Source organism: Trichomycterus rosablanca, chromosome 21 (assembly GCF_030014385.1).
Source record: "Trichomycterus rosablanca isolate fTriRos1 chromosome 21, fTriRos1.hap1, whole genome shotgun sequence".
Taxonomy (NCBI): Eukaryota; Metazoa; Chordata; class Actinopteri; order Siluriformes; family Trichomycteridae; genus Trichomycterus; species Trichomycterus rosablanca.
Genome location: NC_086008.1, coordinates 21,880,125 through 21,894,599, shown reverse-complemented (window position 1 = coordinate 21,894,599; position 14,475 = coordinate 21,880,125). Strand labels below are relative to the sequence as shown.

Sequence of the window (14,475 nt, the reverse complement as noted above, 5' to 3'; positions counted from 1 at the left end):
TAAAGCATGTTACAGTCTCCGCTTGCTATAGCTAAAATTGCATTTTATTTCAATATAAATCTTGACAGGTGGACAAATAAACATCATGAGAAGTCCTAATACAATTAATTAGCAGCTGGTTTATCTCTGTTCACAGAATAGAAAGAAATACTGCAGATCTAAATGAGACTCGCTGCAACCACATGCCTTTGGCCATGTAGCATAAGTCCATTTCAGAGAAAGACGTGTTTCCAACCACAAAACTGGGGCATAAGGACCCCGTCCATTCTGGCCTAACCAATAAAAACACTTTTTGTACTTTTGCTGCACTAAAACCACATCCTGTTTTTTAACTCTTTGATTCTGAACAGAAAAAGTAGCCATTGTCTAGCATTTCTGATCACATTTTAATTTAATACGCTTTGCTAAAATTAGGTCTTTGCTATACAGTACATTAAGGAATTAATACTGTAGTTTAGTATTTGGTTCTAACCACTCAATACAGAACAACAAACAATAATACAATAATGCCACAGACACTCTTTACACCAGACACACTGGTGTATGGACAATTACACATACCAGAGGACAAGCATGCAGAAAAAATTATAACATAGTTTGGAAAGATTTCTCACATTTAATTAGTCATGGTGAAGGTAACATAACTTCCTGAAGTTCTCAGGGACAAAATGATTGCACAATACTTAACATGAAAAAGCTGCAGAGCCACACCAAGTGCCTTAAACATGCGTGCAACCACAACTGGTTCAAACATGCACAAGATTTAATGTACAAAAAGGTAAGATGAGAAAGCTTGGAGTAACAGCAGTCGAAATGTTGTGTGTCAATGTGAAGTTGACATTTGCATTGGCAGTACAGTAAATAACAGATAAATAAAAGGGGTCGTATGATTATTTCCCTCCACTCTGTAATAAAATTACAGCAAATCAATTCTTTATTAGAATGATAATTATTCCACACAGATCCTCACTCTAACAAATCATTTACTTTTTGAAAGTGTTATTAAATAGGATTAATGATAATAAAAGATGAGGTAGTATAGGGGATGAAAGACAATGGTAATGTAAATACCACGCCCTCTTACAGATAAACCACTGTTGGATTCATGACAGACATTTCCTCTTCGCTGCTCTCATATACAGAACAAAAAATGTCTCAGTCTGTGTGTCATCTGATTCTCTGTGTAATGGGTGAGTGTTCATAATCTTATTGCTTTATTAAACTAAAGAATGGTTGTATAACTTAATAAAGTTGTAATTAAACATTCATATATTTAAATTGCTGATTTAATTGTATGGTGTTAATATTAATTTAAAACTTGTGAATTATGTTTTTTCTCTTCTGTTTCATTTTGAAACTTTTGTTTTTTGTGTACTTATATTATAATATCTACTGTAAAATAGAATTGGGAGATGGGTAGCAAAATGGTGCAACTGGTGAAGTGAGTGATGCACAGCAGCATGAGCTCTGAGAACATAAAGTTTGATCCTTAAGCCAGTCACGTCAAATCTGTTTGTATAGTGTTTCTTGTTTATTAAAAAAGTTACTTTACAGAATCCAGGTTGGAAAACCCTAAAACGACTGAAGGTACAGTAAGGACTTATATATGTTTCCCTGTGTCCTAGTGAATTAGATGCTCTAAACTGCCCTCCGTGACCCTAACCAAGATAAACCTGTTAGTAAAAATAAAAGAATGAGATTTATGTTTTTCGCTGTGCAGGTTTGCTATTGAAGATAGCCTGCTCTGTAACTTTGGTGGCAGAACCTGGAGAGAAGGTCACCATGCGATGCCAGCACAACCTGTATCGTTCAGGTTTCATCTTCTGGTTTAAGAACACATGTACTTCAGTGCCACTTCTTGTTGGGTGCAAGCAGTTCACATTATCAGGTCAATCACAACAATGCTATTTCTTATCTGAATCGGAGAGAATGTTGATGTCTGTACATGCCATGAACACGTCTCTCACAATCACTGCAGTTAACTTCTCAGATACAGCTCTCTATTACTGTAGTTTCATAGATCTGGACAAAATGATCTTCAGCAACTCGACGTATTTAAACATCAATGGTAAATTTTTATGTATATTTCTATGTACGTATATATGTCTATGTAAAAAATGAATGTGTTGAACATTTTGTGAAATTTAGCAAATGCTTAAATGATTTCTCTTTTTAGAGGGAAATGAAAGGAGGTCATTGAGCCCAGACATAGCACAAGGTTTGTATATGTTGTTTTTCTGAATGTACTTCACCAGGGTGGTTGTACTTAAAATTTATGTTATTTAGTACCCGACATATGTGTTTATTTAATATCTGCTTTTTAAAACCATGTTTAAGTATATTTGTGTGCTTTTGTTATGCTGTATTTATAAAAAATGACCTATACATAATAGTAATTACATACAAGTAACGGATAATTTTAGCTGTTAGCTGAGCCTACATATGTATAACCTACTAATAAAAGTAAATGTACAAACACAGAATGTGCAGCAAGGTGACAACTGCTAGAACGGGCAACATGGATCCTAGTTATCCGGTTTAATGTTTGTCTAAAATTGCTTTTTCCTCTGTCTATGTGGTCAGATATTTTTGCAATAATAATATATTTTACTTAGCTTTGGTTATGGGCCTTCATTTGCATAAATGTGTTGCTTTAGTTTTTTATTGAAATATGATGATTTAACTGTAGATATGTGGTTGTTACTGTCCCCATGAAGGTTGTGAATCTCCCAATGTGCTTTTCATGCTGGTTGGAGTTTGTAGTGGAGTGGTTTTAATTCTCAGCATCCTGGTCTTCATACTACTGAAGCACAGAAACATTCGGACAGGTTAATGACATAATAATAATCATCATCATCATCATCATCCTTATTATTTTGTTTATTTATATTGCTCTGTTTATTTTATTTTTTTTATTTTAGCTGCTGATGCTGATGATCAAGATCATGAGGTAAACCTAATAATATAAACTTAAAAACTAAGTAGATACAGTGACCTTTAAAATGATAAATTTACACAACCTTTTTCACTTACATATGTGTACTTCTTTTGTCTTTTGGGGGGGGGTTAGTACACATTTAGCAGATAGATCACTGATCATTGATGTATTCTGAGTTACAGGATGAGGATCGTGAGTTAGTGAATTATGCTGCTCTAAGGCTCTACAAGAAGAGAATGAAGAATGTGAAACATGAAGAAATGGAGGATCCACTTAATGTTTATTCATATGTTTTATATCGTAAATTAGCTTAGCAATGCCTAAATAATGCAGTTATTGCATACAAAATATTTATCAGTTCATCAGTGTTATGTTCTATTGTACATTTTATCATTTATTAATGTTGCTGCAGGGCGCTTGGGTGGCGCATTGGTCTACAGTGCTATTGAATTACTGCAAAAGGTTTGGAACTCGCAAGTTCAAATCTCATAATAGCTATTGATGGGACTGGTCATCCACACAAACACAATTGGCTGTGTTTAAGGGAGGGAAGGTTAAAAGGGATCAGGGCGTCTGTACTCAAGAATGGGGGGGGGGGGGTTATGTTGGGGGGAGTCACATTGAACTGGTGTGGCTCTGTGTGAAACCCAACATTGACAGGTGATCATGTCAGAGAGGGTGTGTGTACCAGGAATTGAAAATTACTAAATGCAGAAAAATCCAGAAAGAAAGAACATTTTCATCATCACTGAAATCATCAGTATCATTTCTACACAATATAGGTTTAAACACAAAGTCCTTTAATATCAAATCATTTCTGGTCCAGATTTTCATGAACGACCACAAGTTTCATTTTGTTTTTGACTGAAACCTGTCTGTGTAACAATGAGCAGAGGGGTAAATACCATTATGAATAAGGATGAAGTGAACAACCAAACTTTAAGATTTACTCAGGATTAACTGTATCATGAAGGTGGCTGAGCATCTAACCAGACTACTAACAACTACATACTCACCAGGCCAATGATGTCTGACCATTGTTTAATATCATTTGCCTGATCTATGTCTTGCTCCAGTTTGACAGTGTTAATAGTCCAATAGAATAATGCAGTGTAAACGGCTAAATGTTATGGACTGTGGAGTGCCACAGTAAAGGTTCACCGCTCACAAGGCCCCCAACAAGAAAAGTTTAGACACCCCTCATAATGTTCATAACAAAGCCTTGACTGTAACGCTTGTGTTTAAAATTTAGATGCAATAATGATTAAATATATAAACTGTTCTTTCATGCGCTATGATTTCATGCAAAATCTGTAATAAAAAGCAGGCAGAAATGTCTATAGTTATTGTGTATGAAGTTTCGTCGTCCTTTAATGTCTGACGAAATGAAACTAAAAACGCTCCTGCTTTCCCTGCAAAATCTCGGTTCACGCGCACGCGCGCGCATACGTTCCAGTTGACAAGCATGGCAAACCTGAATGCTGAGGTGTAGTCGCAGATTTCTATTTACAATTTCCTTGTACTACAAAACGTTGTTTTCTTTGTTGTTATGTTTTGTCATTTCGTGGTCAGTTTTTTAGAAAATGATTCACGAAATGACACCATGGAAAGTTCTGCTTTTCTTAGTTTTTTTTATTTTGTCTCCGACAGGTGAGGTAAAACAAGGTAAGCTCGAGTTATTCATCAATATCTGTTCATCAGTCTAACGATGTGCTATTGCAATGCCGTAATCACAACATATGCATTAAAATAAAGTTTTAGTCACATTTATATATAATACGCAAAAAGCCTAGTTTATGTTTATATTAAACATCAGGTTGAAGAATAAATGTGATCTGAGTGACTTTGATTGGGCACGGTTGTTGGTGCCAGACGGGCTGGTTTAGGTACACTGTGGTCAGAAGTGTTCCATTTCCTAAAACAAACGGTACTGAAATGGAGTGAACAAACAGCCGCTCTACCTGATAAGCTTCTCACAAGTCTTCGAAGTATGTCTATGGGAATTTGTGCCTATTTTGTCAAAAGAGCATTTGTACGGCTGGGCACTGATGTTGATGTTCCGGTTCATCCCAGAGCTGTTGAGTGGGGCTGAGGTCAGGTTAGGGTTAGGGACCCTGAAGTTTCTTTAAACTGAGCTTTTCTTCACATCTTTATAGGGACACAGTCATGCTGGAACAGGAAAGGGCATGCCCTCAACTGTTGAAAAGCTGAAGGCATTTCCTTTATGTAATTAATTTATTACACGTTAGCAAGTGTGTGGGTAAACACATACATTTAATAATGAGAATGTCAGGTAGGTAAAAAAAAATCCATTTTAATTGACATTTTATTAAAATCTAAGTTAAAATGAAAGATGAAAAACATAATTTGTGACATATTGAAGATAAGTCCAAATCCTTTCCAAATTCAGCCCAATAGCTTGGGCAAACACGCCTCTAGTGGTGGTGAGAAGACACCATGTCCTTCCTCAGTTCAGTTCAGCTATACTTCAGGAGTTTGTCTTAGGAACTGAAGTTGCTTAGAAATGGCCTCAAGCAACATTACAGACTTGATCAACTCGATATCAGACTTTTCTATTGTAATGCTTGTGACTTGGTTTAATAGGTCATACCAACTAGCCCTGTTTAAATGGCCCTAAAGAAATTGCCAGCTGTAGTCAATTAAATTCACTAAGAAGAAATGAAGCGACCATGTCACAAAAATAAATGATATTATAGAATCTGTTATTTGTAGTGTGTTAAGATAAGATAACACTTTATTGATGCCGAAGGAAATTGCAGTGTGTTCACTGTAAGAGTGTGAATATAGTTTTTTCTGTTTTATAAAAAACATTTACATTCAGAATTAAACTGGTAAATTGCTGATTTATTTTCACAGGGACCCACTCACTGCGAGTACCTCTACACTGCAGTAAGAGGAGTAAATTTAACAAATTTTACTGCTGTTGGTCTGGTGGATGGAGAGCAGATTTTGTACTATGACAGTAACATCAGGAAGATGATCCCAAAGACGGAGTGGATGAAGAAGATTGATGCTGATGATGCAGATTACTGGATCAGAGAGACTCAGCATATGCAGGGTGATGAGGAGGACTTCAAAGTACATCTGTTTACAATAATGGAGAGATTTAATCACACAGAAGGTGAGAATGAAAACACTCAGTTCTGCACTAGTGAGCAGAGTGTTTAGGATGGGTTTATGGTTGATGTCTTCTGCTAAGATAAGCGTGACCATATCAGCATACAGAGAAGGAACTGTGTAATAAAGCTTGATAATTTCAATAAATCATGACAGGACAGGTAGTCACTGTGGGAATTTGTGACCATTTCACCAAAAAAGCAATTGTAAGGTCAGACCCTGATGTTAGACCTAAAGACTTGACTTAAAATCAACATCATAATCAATGTCAATGTCCACTAAGTGGTATTGGTGAAGGATTTGTGTGGAAATTTTTTTTTGCCACTTTTAGCAATTGTTGTGGCTGATGAATTCAAAAGCCTTTATACTTCAAGCCATATAGTGTAAACACGTGCTTGAACCTGTACAGTTTTGTGGTGCATCTGACGTCACATAGAAACAAGCTGTAGGTAAATTGATATAAATATATATTAACCTTGTATTAACCTTGAACCTTGTGAAGGTTAATTAATCAATGGATATTAAAAAATAAATTTATTGTGTGTGTGTGTATATCTATAGGAGTTCACACACTGCAGAACATGTACGGCTGTGAGTTTGATGATGATGGAACCATTAGTGGATACGATCGATACGGTTATGATGGAGAAAATTTCCTTGATTTGGATCTGAAAACTTTCACCTGGACTGCAGCAAATAAACATGCTGAAGCTCTTAAGGACAAAGGCAGATGGGGTCATGGTTATAAACGTGACCAGAAGTTCTACCTGGAGAAGGAGTGTATCTCCTGGTTGAAGAAGTACGTGTCATACGGCAGAGAGACTCTGGAGAGGAAAGGTAACGTGTTTGATCTTCTCTGTTACTGTAACTACATTCATCACTGAAACCTGCTGCTCAATTCCTCACTTCATTATCAACATCCATCCAACATTATCCATCCTCTTCATCCATCCATCAAATCATTATTACATCTGTCCACTGCTCACTGATTTATCTGTTTCTGTCCTTATGGCACGTTTAATATTTCTGTGTTAATTAACTATCCAAATAAATTGTGATTTGTGTTCTAAAAGTTGCACATTAAATCATATTAAAGTTGTTCTATGTGTACAGTATTTCAGGTAAAAAAGATTCACAAATGTTTGCATAAGACTGAAAACATAATTTACATTTATTTATTGCATTTTATTTATTAGCTTTTACAAACCTTGTTTTAAAAAATGAAACAGGATGTAAAATGCCAAAAAAAAAAAAACATAAGAAGCAGTGATTTCTTATTCATCTTTATAAAATTAAAAGTTTTTAAACTGAAATGAGAAAACTTTTATACTATAAATGTTTTACTTTTTGTGTAAATATTAAAATCTATAGATATAAAATCTTTGTGTGTCTCTGCAGTTTGTCCTGAAGCCTCCGTGTTCCACAAGCACTTCCCTCAACCAGAGCTGGTGTGTCACACTACAGGTTTCTTCCCCAAAGAAATAAATATCACCTGGCTGAAGGATGGAGAGGACAATGTGAGCTCCAATGACACATTACCAAACCAGGATGGAACTCTGCAAAAGAGAGCCGTTCTGAGAGTCTCACCTGAGGAGCTGAAGGAACCACACCTGTGTGGTTCAGCACAGCAGCCTGGAGAAGGACTTAGTGCTTAAAGCTCCAGGTAGGAGAACCACATTCCTGTAGAATCTATTAGAGCTTCTAATAGAGCTTCTGTTCTGGTTCATGTTCTGCTGTAGATGTAGGTGGAGGATCTCTTGGTATCATCGTTGGTGCAGTCGTGGCTGTTCTTGCTCTGGTTGCGCTGGTTGCGCTGGTTGCTCTGATTGCTAAAGTTCTGATCTGGAAGAAGAAGAATTCTGGTAGGAGAGGAACTTTAAAAATAAGTTTAATAAATTGTTTTGATTTTATTCTTAAGAGATGAAGTGATGAATCAGGAAAGATTGTTTTGTAAAGTTCAGTTCAGCAGTAAATCATCTACAGACCACAGTTCTTACAATAACTCACTTCTTCATCTTCTGCTTCTGCTTTCTTTCAGACTTCAAACCAGTTTCAAAGAGTCTACCTTCTTGTAAGTGAGATTTTAATTAATTAATTTTAAATAAAGCACTGGATTACTCTGTTGTAGTAATCATTTACGTAAGGAACGTAAGAGAATTTTAGTCAGGCCCCCAAAAGCTCTGGTAAGATTGGTTCTAACTGTTATGCCTGTCATGACTGATGCACCAGAAGTTGGACCTTGTGGTTGATGGTTCTTTTTTGCATGCTGCTTTAAACTTAAATGCATCACGAGATAATAATTTCGGAGGACTGTCACTTGGAGAGAGAAACTCTTTCCGCTGACTGGTGATCCAGTGTTGATAGATGTTGAAATCATTTATGTTCTGGTTTCGTTTATATCAGAAAGTAATTCTTTTTTGAAAGTCAAAAGTACAAAAGTATAACTTTATTGTTTAGTAGTTACAAAGACACATTAGGGTCTATTTGTTTAGAGGCAGGGTAATAAGATAGCGGTGTGGTTTATTTATTTATTCATCCTGTCCCAAGATTTCAAAATTTCAACATTATGAGCAATGCATGTTCAACACTGGACCTGACCATAACATTGTTGGACATACCATGGTCATTGATATGGAGTTCTCCCTATAGTGCTTATAATAGCTTTCACTTTTCTGGAATGGATTTTACAAGATTTAGGAGAGCAACCCTGGAAATTTGGGCCCATCCAGTAAACATTTGCGAGGTCAGGCACTGATGTTAGACGTGTTGGTCTAGCTCTTATCGGATGTTCCAATTCATCCTAATGGTGTGTATTGAGGTTGAGGGCAGGGCTCTGGGCTCTTAACTGACTGACTTTCCTTAAGGCCTAAGTAATTATTATTATAAAGTGATATATAGCAACTGATTAACTAACATTCATGATTTTTATTTGTGTTTGTTTAGGGCACAGATGGAGAGATGATTCAGTAAATAATACAGATGACTCTGACATGGACCCCTGATCTTTTCTCAGAAAACAAATTGGTGCATTACATATACACTGTGTGGATGAAAATATTGGGACACTTTTCCTTTGTAATATTTGTATTTATGTGTTTTTGCCACATCCGTTGCTAACCAGTGCGATAAGTAAATTATATAAAGGAAATCATATGCTTCCAAAATGGCAGCAACAGTTTAGGGTAGGCCCTTTCTCATTTCAGCATGACTGTGCTCCCTGTGCACAAATTGAGCTTTATAAAGACATGAAGAAAGGCTTGGTTTAAAGAAACTCCAGTGTCCTGCACTCAGCCCTGACCACAGCACCACTCAACAGCTCTGGAATGAACTGGAACACCTACCAGCCATGCAAATGCTCTTCTGACTGAATGGACACAGAGGAGCGGCTGTTGTTCTAGCTGAAAAGATCACATGGATGTCACTCTATTTTAATACAATCTGATGGTCCAGGAGCATAAAGGGATTTGTAGAGCTGTAATATTAACTTTAAAACTGCGAGCCAGTGTAAAGACTTGAGCCAGGGTGATGTGTGTTTTTTAAACCAGTTTTAATGTGCTTTTAAGAACTGATAAGTGGAATAAAGATGTATTATTGAGGGTTTTCTAGTTTCTTCATGATGTCGTCCAGTTCCAAAACAAAGCGATAAGGTTTACAGTTTTGTTTCTTTGTATATAGACCCTCCTGTTTTTACCATTGTCTGCTTATTGATTATTTTATTTTATTTACATTTTCAGCATTTAGCAGACGCTTTTATCCAAAGCAACTAACAGCACTGGGACAGTATACAGTCTGAGCAATTGAGGGATAAGGGCCTTGCTCAAGGGCCCAACAGCAGCAATCTGGCAGTGGTGGGACTTGAACCAGCAACCTTTTGATTACTAGTCCATTACCTTAACAACTAGGCTACAACTGCCCACATAAACCCCCAGTTCCTTTTAATAGTTAACATTAAAACATCATCCATTATATACACGCGTCTTCGTATTTGAAAATTAACATAGAAGCACCTTTTTAAATCCTGTAAGTTGCGTGGTGGTGCCCCTTTTGATCCGACTTGTTTGTCCAGCACATCCCACTGATGCTCGATTGGATCGAGATCTGGGGAATTTGGAGGCCAGGTCCTAATGTGAGCAACTAAATGTGTGTTTTTTTTTATGCTGTGCACTGGATTGTACACTGAAGTGCCAAAAAAATTGGTAAACAATTTAAATATTTTGTAGACAGTGAACACCATACTTCCTGCAGAATGGTCCACAATTCTGTCGCTTTCAGAGGTGCAGGATTTGTGTGTTCCACAGCGTGTGGCACTGCATCCCAGATATGTTCGATAACGCTGAGATCTGGTGACTTAGGTGGGAATGGCAAAACCCCAAACTCAAACAAGTGTTTCTCTAACCATAATTTGGCGTCTATAGACGTGTGTGGTGTCGCATCCTCCTGTTGGAAAAGTCCAAACCCATCAAAATGAATGCAGGACATGAACAGGTGTAACTGTTTGTAGACGTACCAAGGGTCCCATGGAATGCCAGCTATACAGTTTTTCTGGCACTTCAGTGTATTTCTGCCTTGAACATAGACCCACTGCATCCCTGATCATTGTTCAAAATGAATGAATGAACAAAATTTTAGTAAGTTTCTAAAAGTACACCAATGTTACTTCATGTCCTGTTTAGTTTATTTCCTTAAGGGATCAATAAAGCCTTATCTCTTTGTAACATTTTATTTTCTAAAATTTTTATCTAATTAAATAGATGTAAAACAGAATAATTATACATGATACATCCGCTAATATATTGCAAAAAAATTCAAAAAAGAATACTTGAAATTTTTAAGCAGTTAATGTAATTATTGATCCCTGAGCTCCTTCGGGTCAAAAATCTTTTGAATTTTTAAAGCGAGTCGATTCGTTCAATTACAGAATCGGTTCATCGGATCACTGGTTCTCTTGAAAGCTCCACCTCCACAGGTGAGTCGCTCAGATGGAGGAAGGAGTGAGAGGGAGGATGGCGACGAGAGGAGGGCGTGACACGCTGTTACAGGCGGTTGGCAACGACTGGGCTGTGAGTGGACAGGAGTTTGCAGAGGGACGTGACGAATCAGGAAATGAGATGGTCCAGGGAAGCGGGAGTTTTGACGAGTGGAATGTAGTAAGGAGGAGAAATAAACGTAAACAGAGGGTTAAATCGGATGAAAGCGATAGTGATAAAAGAGCAAATGAAGTGAAAAGGAGCAGAGAGGAATATAAGGTGTTCATTAAAATGGAACAAGAGGAATCTACGTTTGATGATTGGAGCCCGGGGAGGTAAGATTCGCTAAAAAACTAAGAAATGGATCACTGATAGTTATCTGTAAAAACGCAGAACAACAAAAGAAAGCAATCAAAATAAATATGATAAATGGCAAAAAGGTGAAATGTTCAATGGGGTATGACAAAAAAATAATTAGAGGAGTAATTTCTGGGATCCCTTTGAATGAATCACTAGAATCTATTAAAGAAAATATAACGAATGTAAAAATAAGAGAAGTAAAACGAATGAAGATGAAAAGAAATGGAAATATTATGGACAGTCTATCAGTATTACTTACATTTGAGGAAGAACGGCTCCCGGAAAAGGTATTTATAGGATACATGAGCTATGAGGTCAGACTATATATCCCACCGCCGCTTAGATGTTTTAAATGTCAGAGATTTGGACATGTAGCTGCAGTGTGTAAAGGAAAACAAAGGTGTAGTAAATGCAGTGAGGAACATGAATATGGTAAATGCAAAGAAGGAGCAGTAATGAAGTGTTGTAATTGTGGAGGGGAGCACAGCTCAGCGTATCGCGGATGCATGATAAGTAAGAGAATGCAGGAGGTACAGAGGATTAAAGCTGTGCAAGGGATATCTTACGCAGAGGCTACCAAGAAGGTTCCAAGAGACATACCTGAACTAGAAAAAGGGAAAAAAGATATGTACAAAAACAAGGATCAATGCGCTAAATGTGATAAATTAGATGAAGAAACATTATTGGTGAGTAAAGGTAACTTTGTACTTTTTATGGCAGAGATAATTAATTGTTCAGCACAGACAACTAGAAAAAATGAAAGGATTAAAATAATAATTAAATCAGCTGAGAAATACTTGGGTATGAAGGGGTTGTCCTGGGAAAATGTGAGAGATACGCTTAATGAAGAAGCACCACAGGTTCAGACAGGGACAGGATCTTCACAAGCATAATGATTTTAAATATACTACAGTGGAATGCAAGGAACTTAATTTCAAATGGGCAAGAATTTAAGAAGTTTATTGAAAGTTTAAGCATCAAACCTAGCATTATATGCATTCAGGAATCATGGTTGGTACCAAGGCTGGATTTTATTATAAAAGGGTACACTGCAGTAAGAAGGGATAGGAAAACAAGGAAAGGAGGAGGGGTTGTAACCTTTGTTCAAAGAGGACTACAATACAGGGAATTTCAAAAAGGGAAGGATATGGAATATATAATTATAGAAGTATGGTCAAACAAAGGTAGTGTGAAAATAATTAACTATTATAACCCATGTCAGCGGATAGAGACAGGACATCTTAATGAAATCTGGAAGGATTTAAAAGGGAAAGTTATCTGGTGTGGGGATTTTAATGCACACAGTACATTGTGGGGTGAGAGGGATGATATGAACGGAAACGTAATAGAAGAATTCATAGAAGAAGAACAGTTAGTATGCCTAAATGATGGGACAAGCACAAGAATTGATATTGGGAGGGGCTCAGAATCAGCAATAGACCTCACTATAGTGACAAAAACAATGTCTGATAGATGTGAATGGGAAGTGATAAAAGAAACTACCATAGGGAGTGATCATTACCCCATAATAATTAGAATAGGAATGGAATTTAAATTTGATCGGGAAATTAGAGAGAAAAAAATGGGTACTAAATAAGGCAGATTGGAATAAATTTAGAGAAAATAGTGAGAAACTTTTGTTGAGAATTGAGAATAAACAAAACATTGAAAGGATAAGCAGCGAAATTAGTTCAGGAATAAGTAGTGCTGCGGAAATAGCAATCCCAAAAACTAAACTTAAGAAAATAAATAAAATAGTCCCATGGTGGACACAGGAATGTAAGAAAGTAATAAAAGACAGAAATAAAGCATTCAAAATCTTAAAAAAAACACATAACTTTCAAAACCTAATTGAATATAAAAGGACCCAAGCTATTGTCAGAAAAACAGTAAAATATGCCAAAAAAGAGTACTGGCAGAGGTTCTGTAATTCAATTGGTAGAACTACACCAGTGGAAAAGGTCTGGAGTATGATAAAGAAAATGAAAGGGAATGGTAAGGAATATGACTTTCCAGTATTGATACAGGACCAAAAGGTAGTTACTACTAGTAAAGAGAAAACAGAGATAATAGCAAAGACTTTAGTTAATGTACATAGCACAAACAATTTAAATGAAGATGAAAAGAGAGCAAGAAAAGAAATAACTGAAAAGTATCAGGTTCAACTAGAAAATGAGAGAGAAGAAGGAGACGTATTGAACATGTTATTCTCAAGAGCAGAACTTAATAACGCACTAAGGAAATTAGGAAAAACATCACCAGGGGAAGATGGAATATGTTATTGTATGTTAGAAAACCTAAGTGACAAGGGAAAGGAAGTGCTGATAAGTTTATATAACAGGATATGGATAGAGGGGCACATTCCAAGTGCATGGAAAGAATCAATAATCATTCCAATCAGGAAGCCGGGAAAAGACCCTAAATATCCTAGCAATTATAGGCCTATTGCTCTTACATCTCATATGGGAAAAACAATGGAAAAAATGATAAATGAAAGACTGTCATACTGGATTGAAACTAAAGGAATACTGCAGAATCATCAAAGTGGATTTCGAAGAGGAAGGAGCACTATAGACCCAGTTATACGACTAGAAGATGACATAAGAAAAGCTCAAATAAATAAAGAGACATTGATAGCTGTATTTTTTGACATAGAAAAGGCATATGACATGTTATGGAAGGAAGGTCTGTTAATTAAACTAAACCAAATAGGAATTAAGGGACGAATATTCCAATGGGTTAAGGAATTCTTAACAAAAAGGACAATAAAAGTTAAAGTTAATGGAGAAGTTAGTAAAAGTTACATCGTTGAAAATGATGTTCCACAAGGAAGTATTATTAGTCCTTTACTATTCTCTGTAATGATAAATGAAATATTCAAAGATGTAGGACAGTCGGTAAATGTTGCACTGTTTGCAGATGATGGAACTATGTGGAAAAAAGGAAGAAATATAGGTTTTGTGATAAACAAGATGCAGCAAGCTATAAATAGTGTCGAAGAGTGGGCCCTGCAGTGGGGATTTAGAATATCAATCGACAAAACTAAAACAATGTTTTTCACCAGAAAGAGAA

At 36.4% G+C, this 14,475-nt stretch overlaps 1 protein-coding gene across 1 annotated transcript in view; it reads left to right on the top strand.

Moving 5' to 3' along the window:
* The window catches only part of LOC134335753 (uncharacterized), a 34,107-nt gene that overhangs the window by 12,916 nt on the left and 6,716 nt on the right, over positions 1-14,475 (top strand). The window contains exons 8-14 of the mRNA XM_063018347.1: positions 1,721-1,840; positions 2,922-2,950; positions 5,816-6,080; positions 6,638-6,913; positions 7,475-7,723; positions 7,816-7,938; positions 11,304-11,378. Coding sequence (XP_062874417.1) covers positions 1,721-1,840; positions 2,922-2,950; positions 5,816-6,080; positions 6,638-6,913; positions 7,475-7,723; positions 7,816-7,938; positions 11,304-11,378 — 1,137 coding nt within the window. The remainder of the gene's footprint in view (positions 1-1,720; positions 1,841-2,921; positions 2,951-5,815; positions 6,081-6,637; positions 6,914-7,474; positions 7,724-7,815; positions 7,939-11,303; positions 11,379-14,475) is intronic.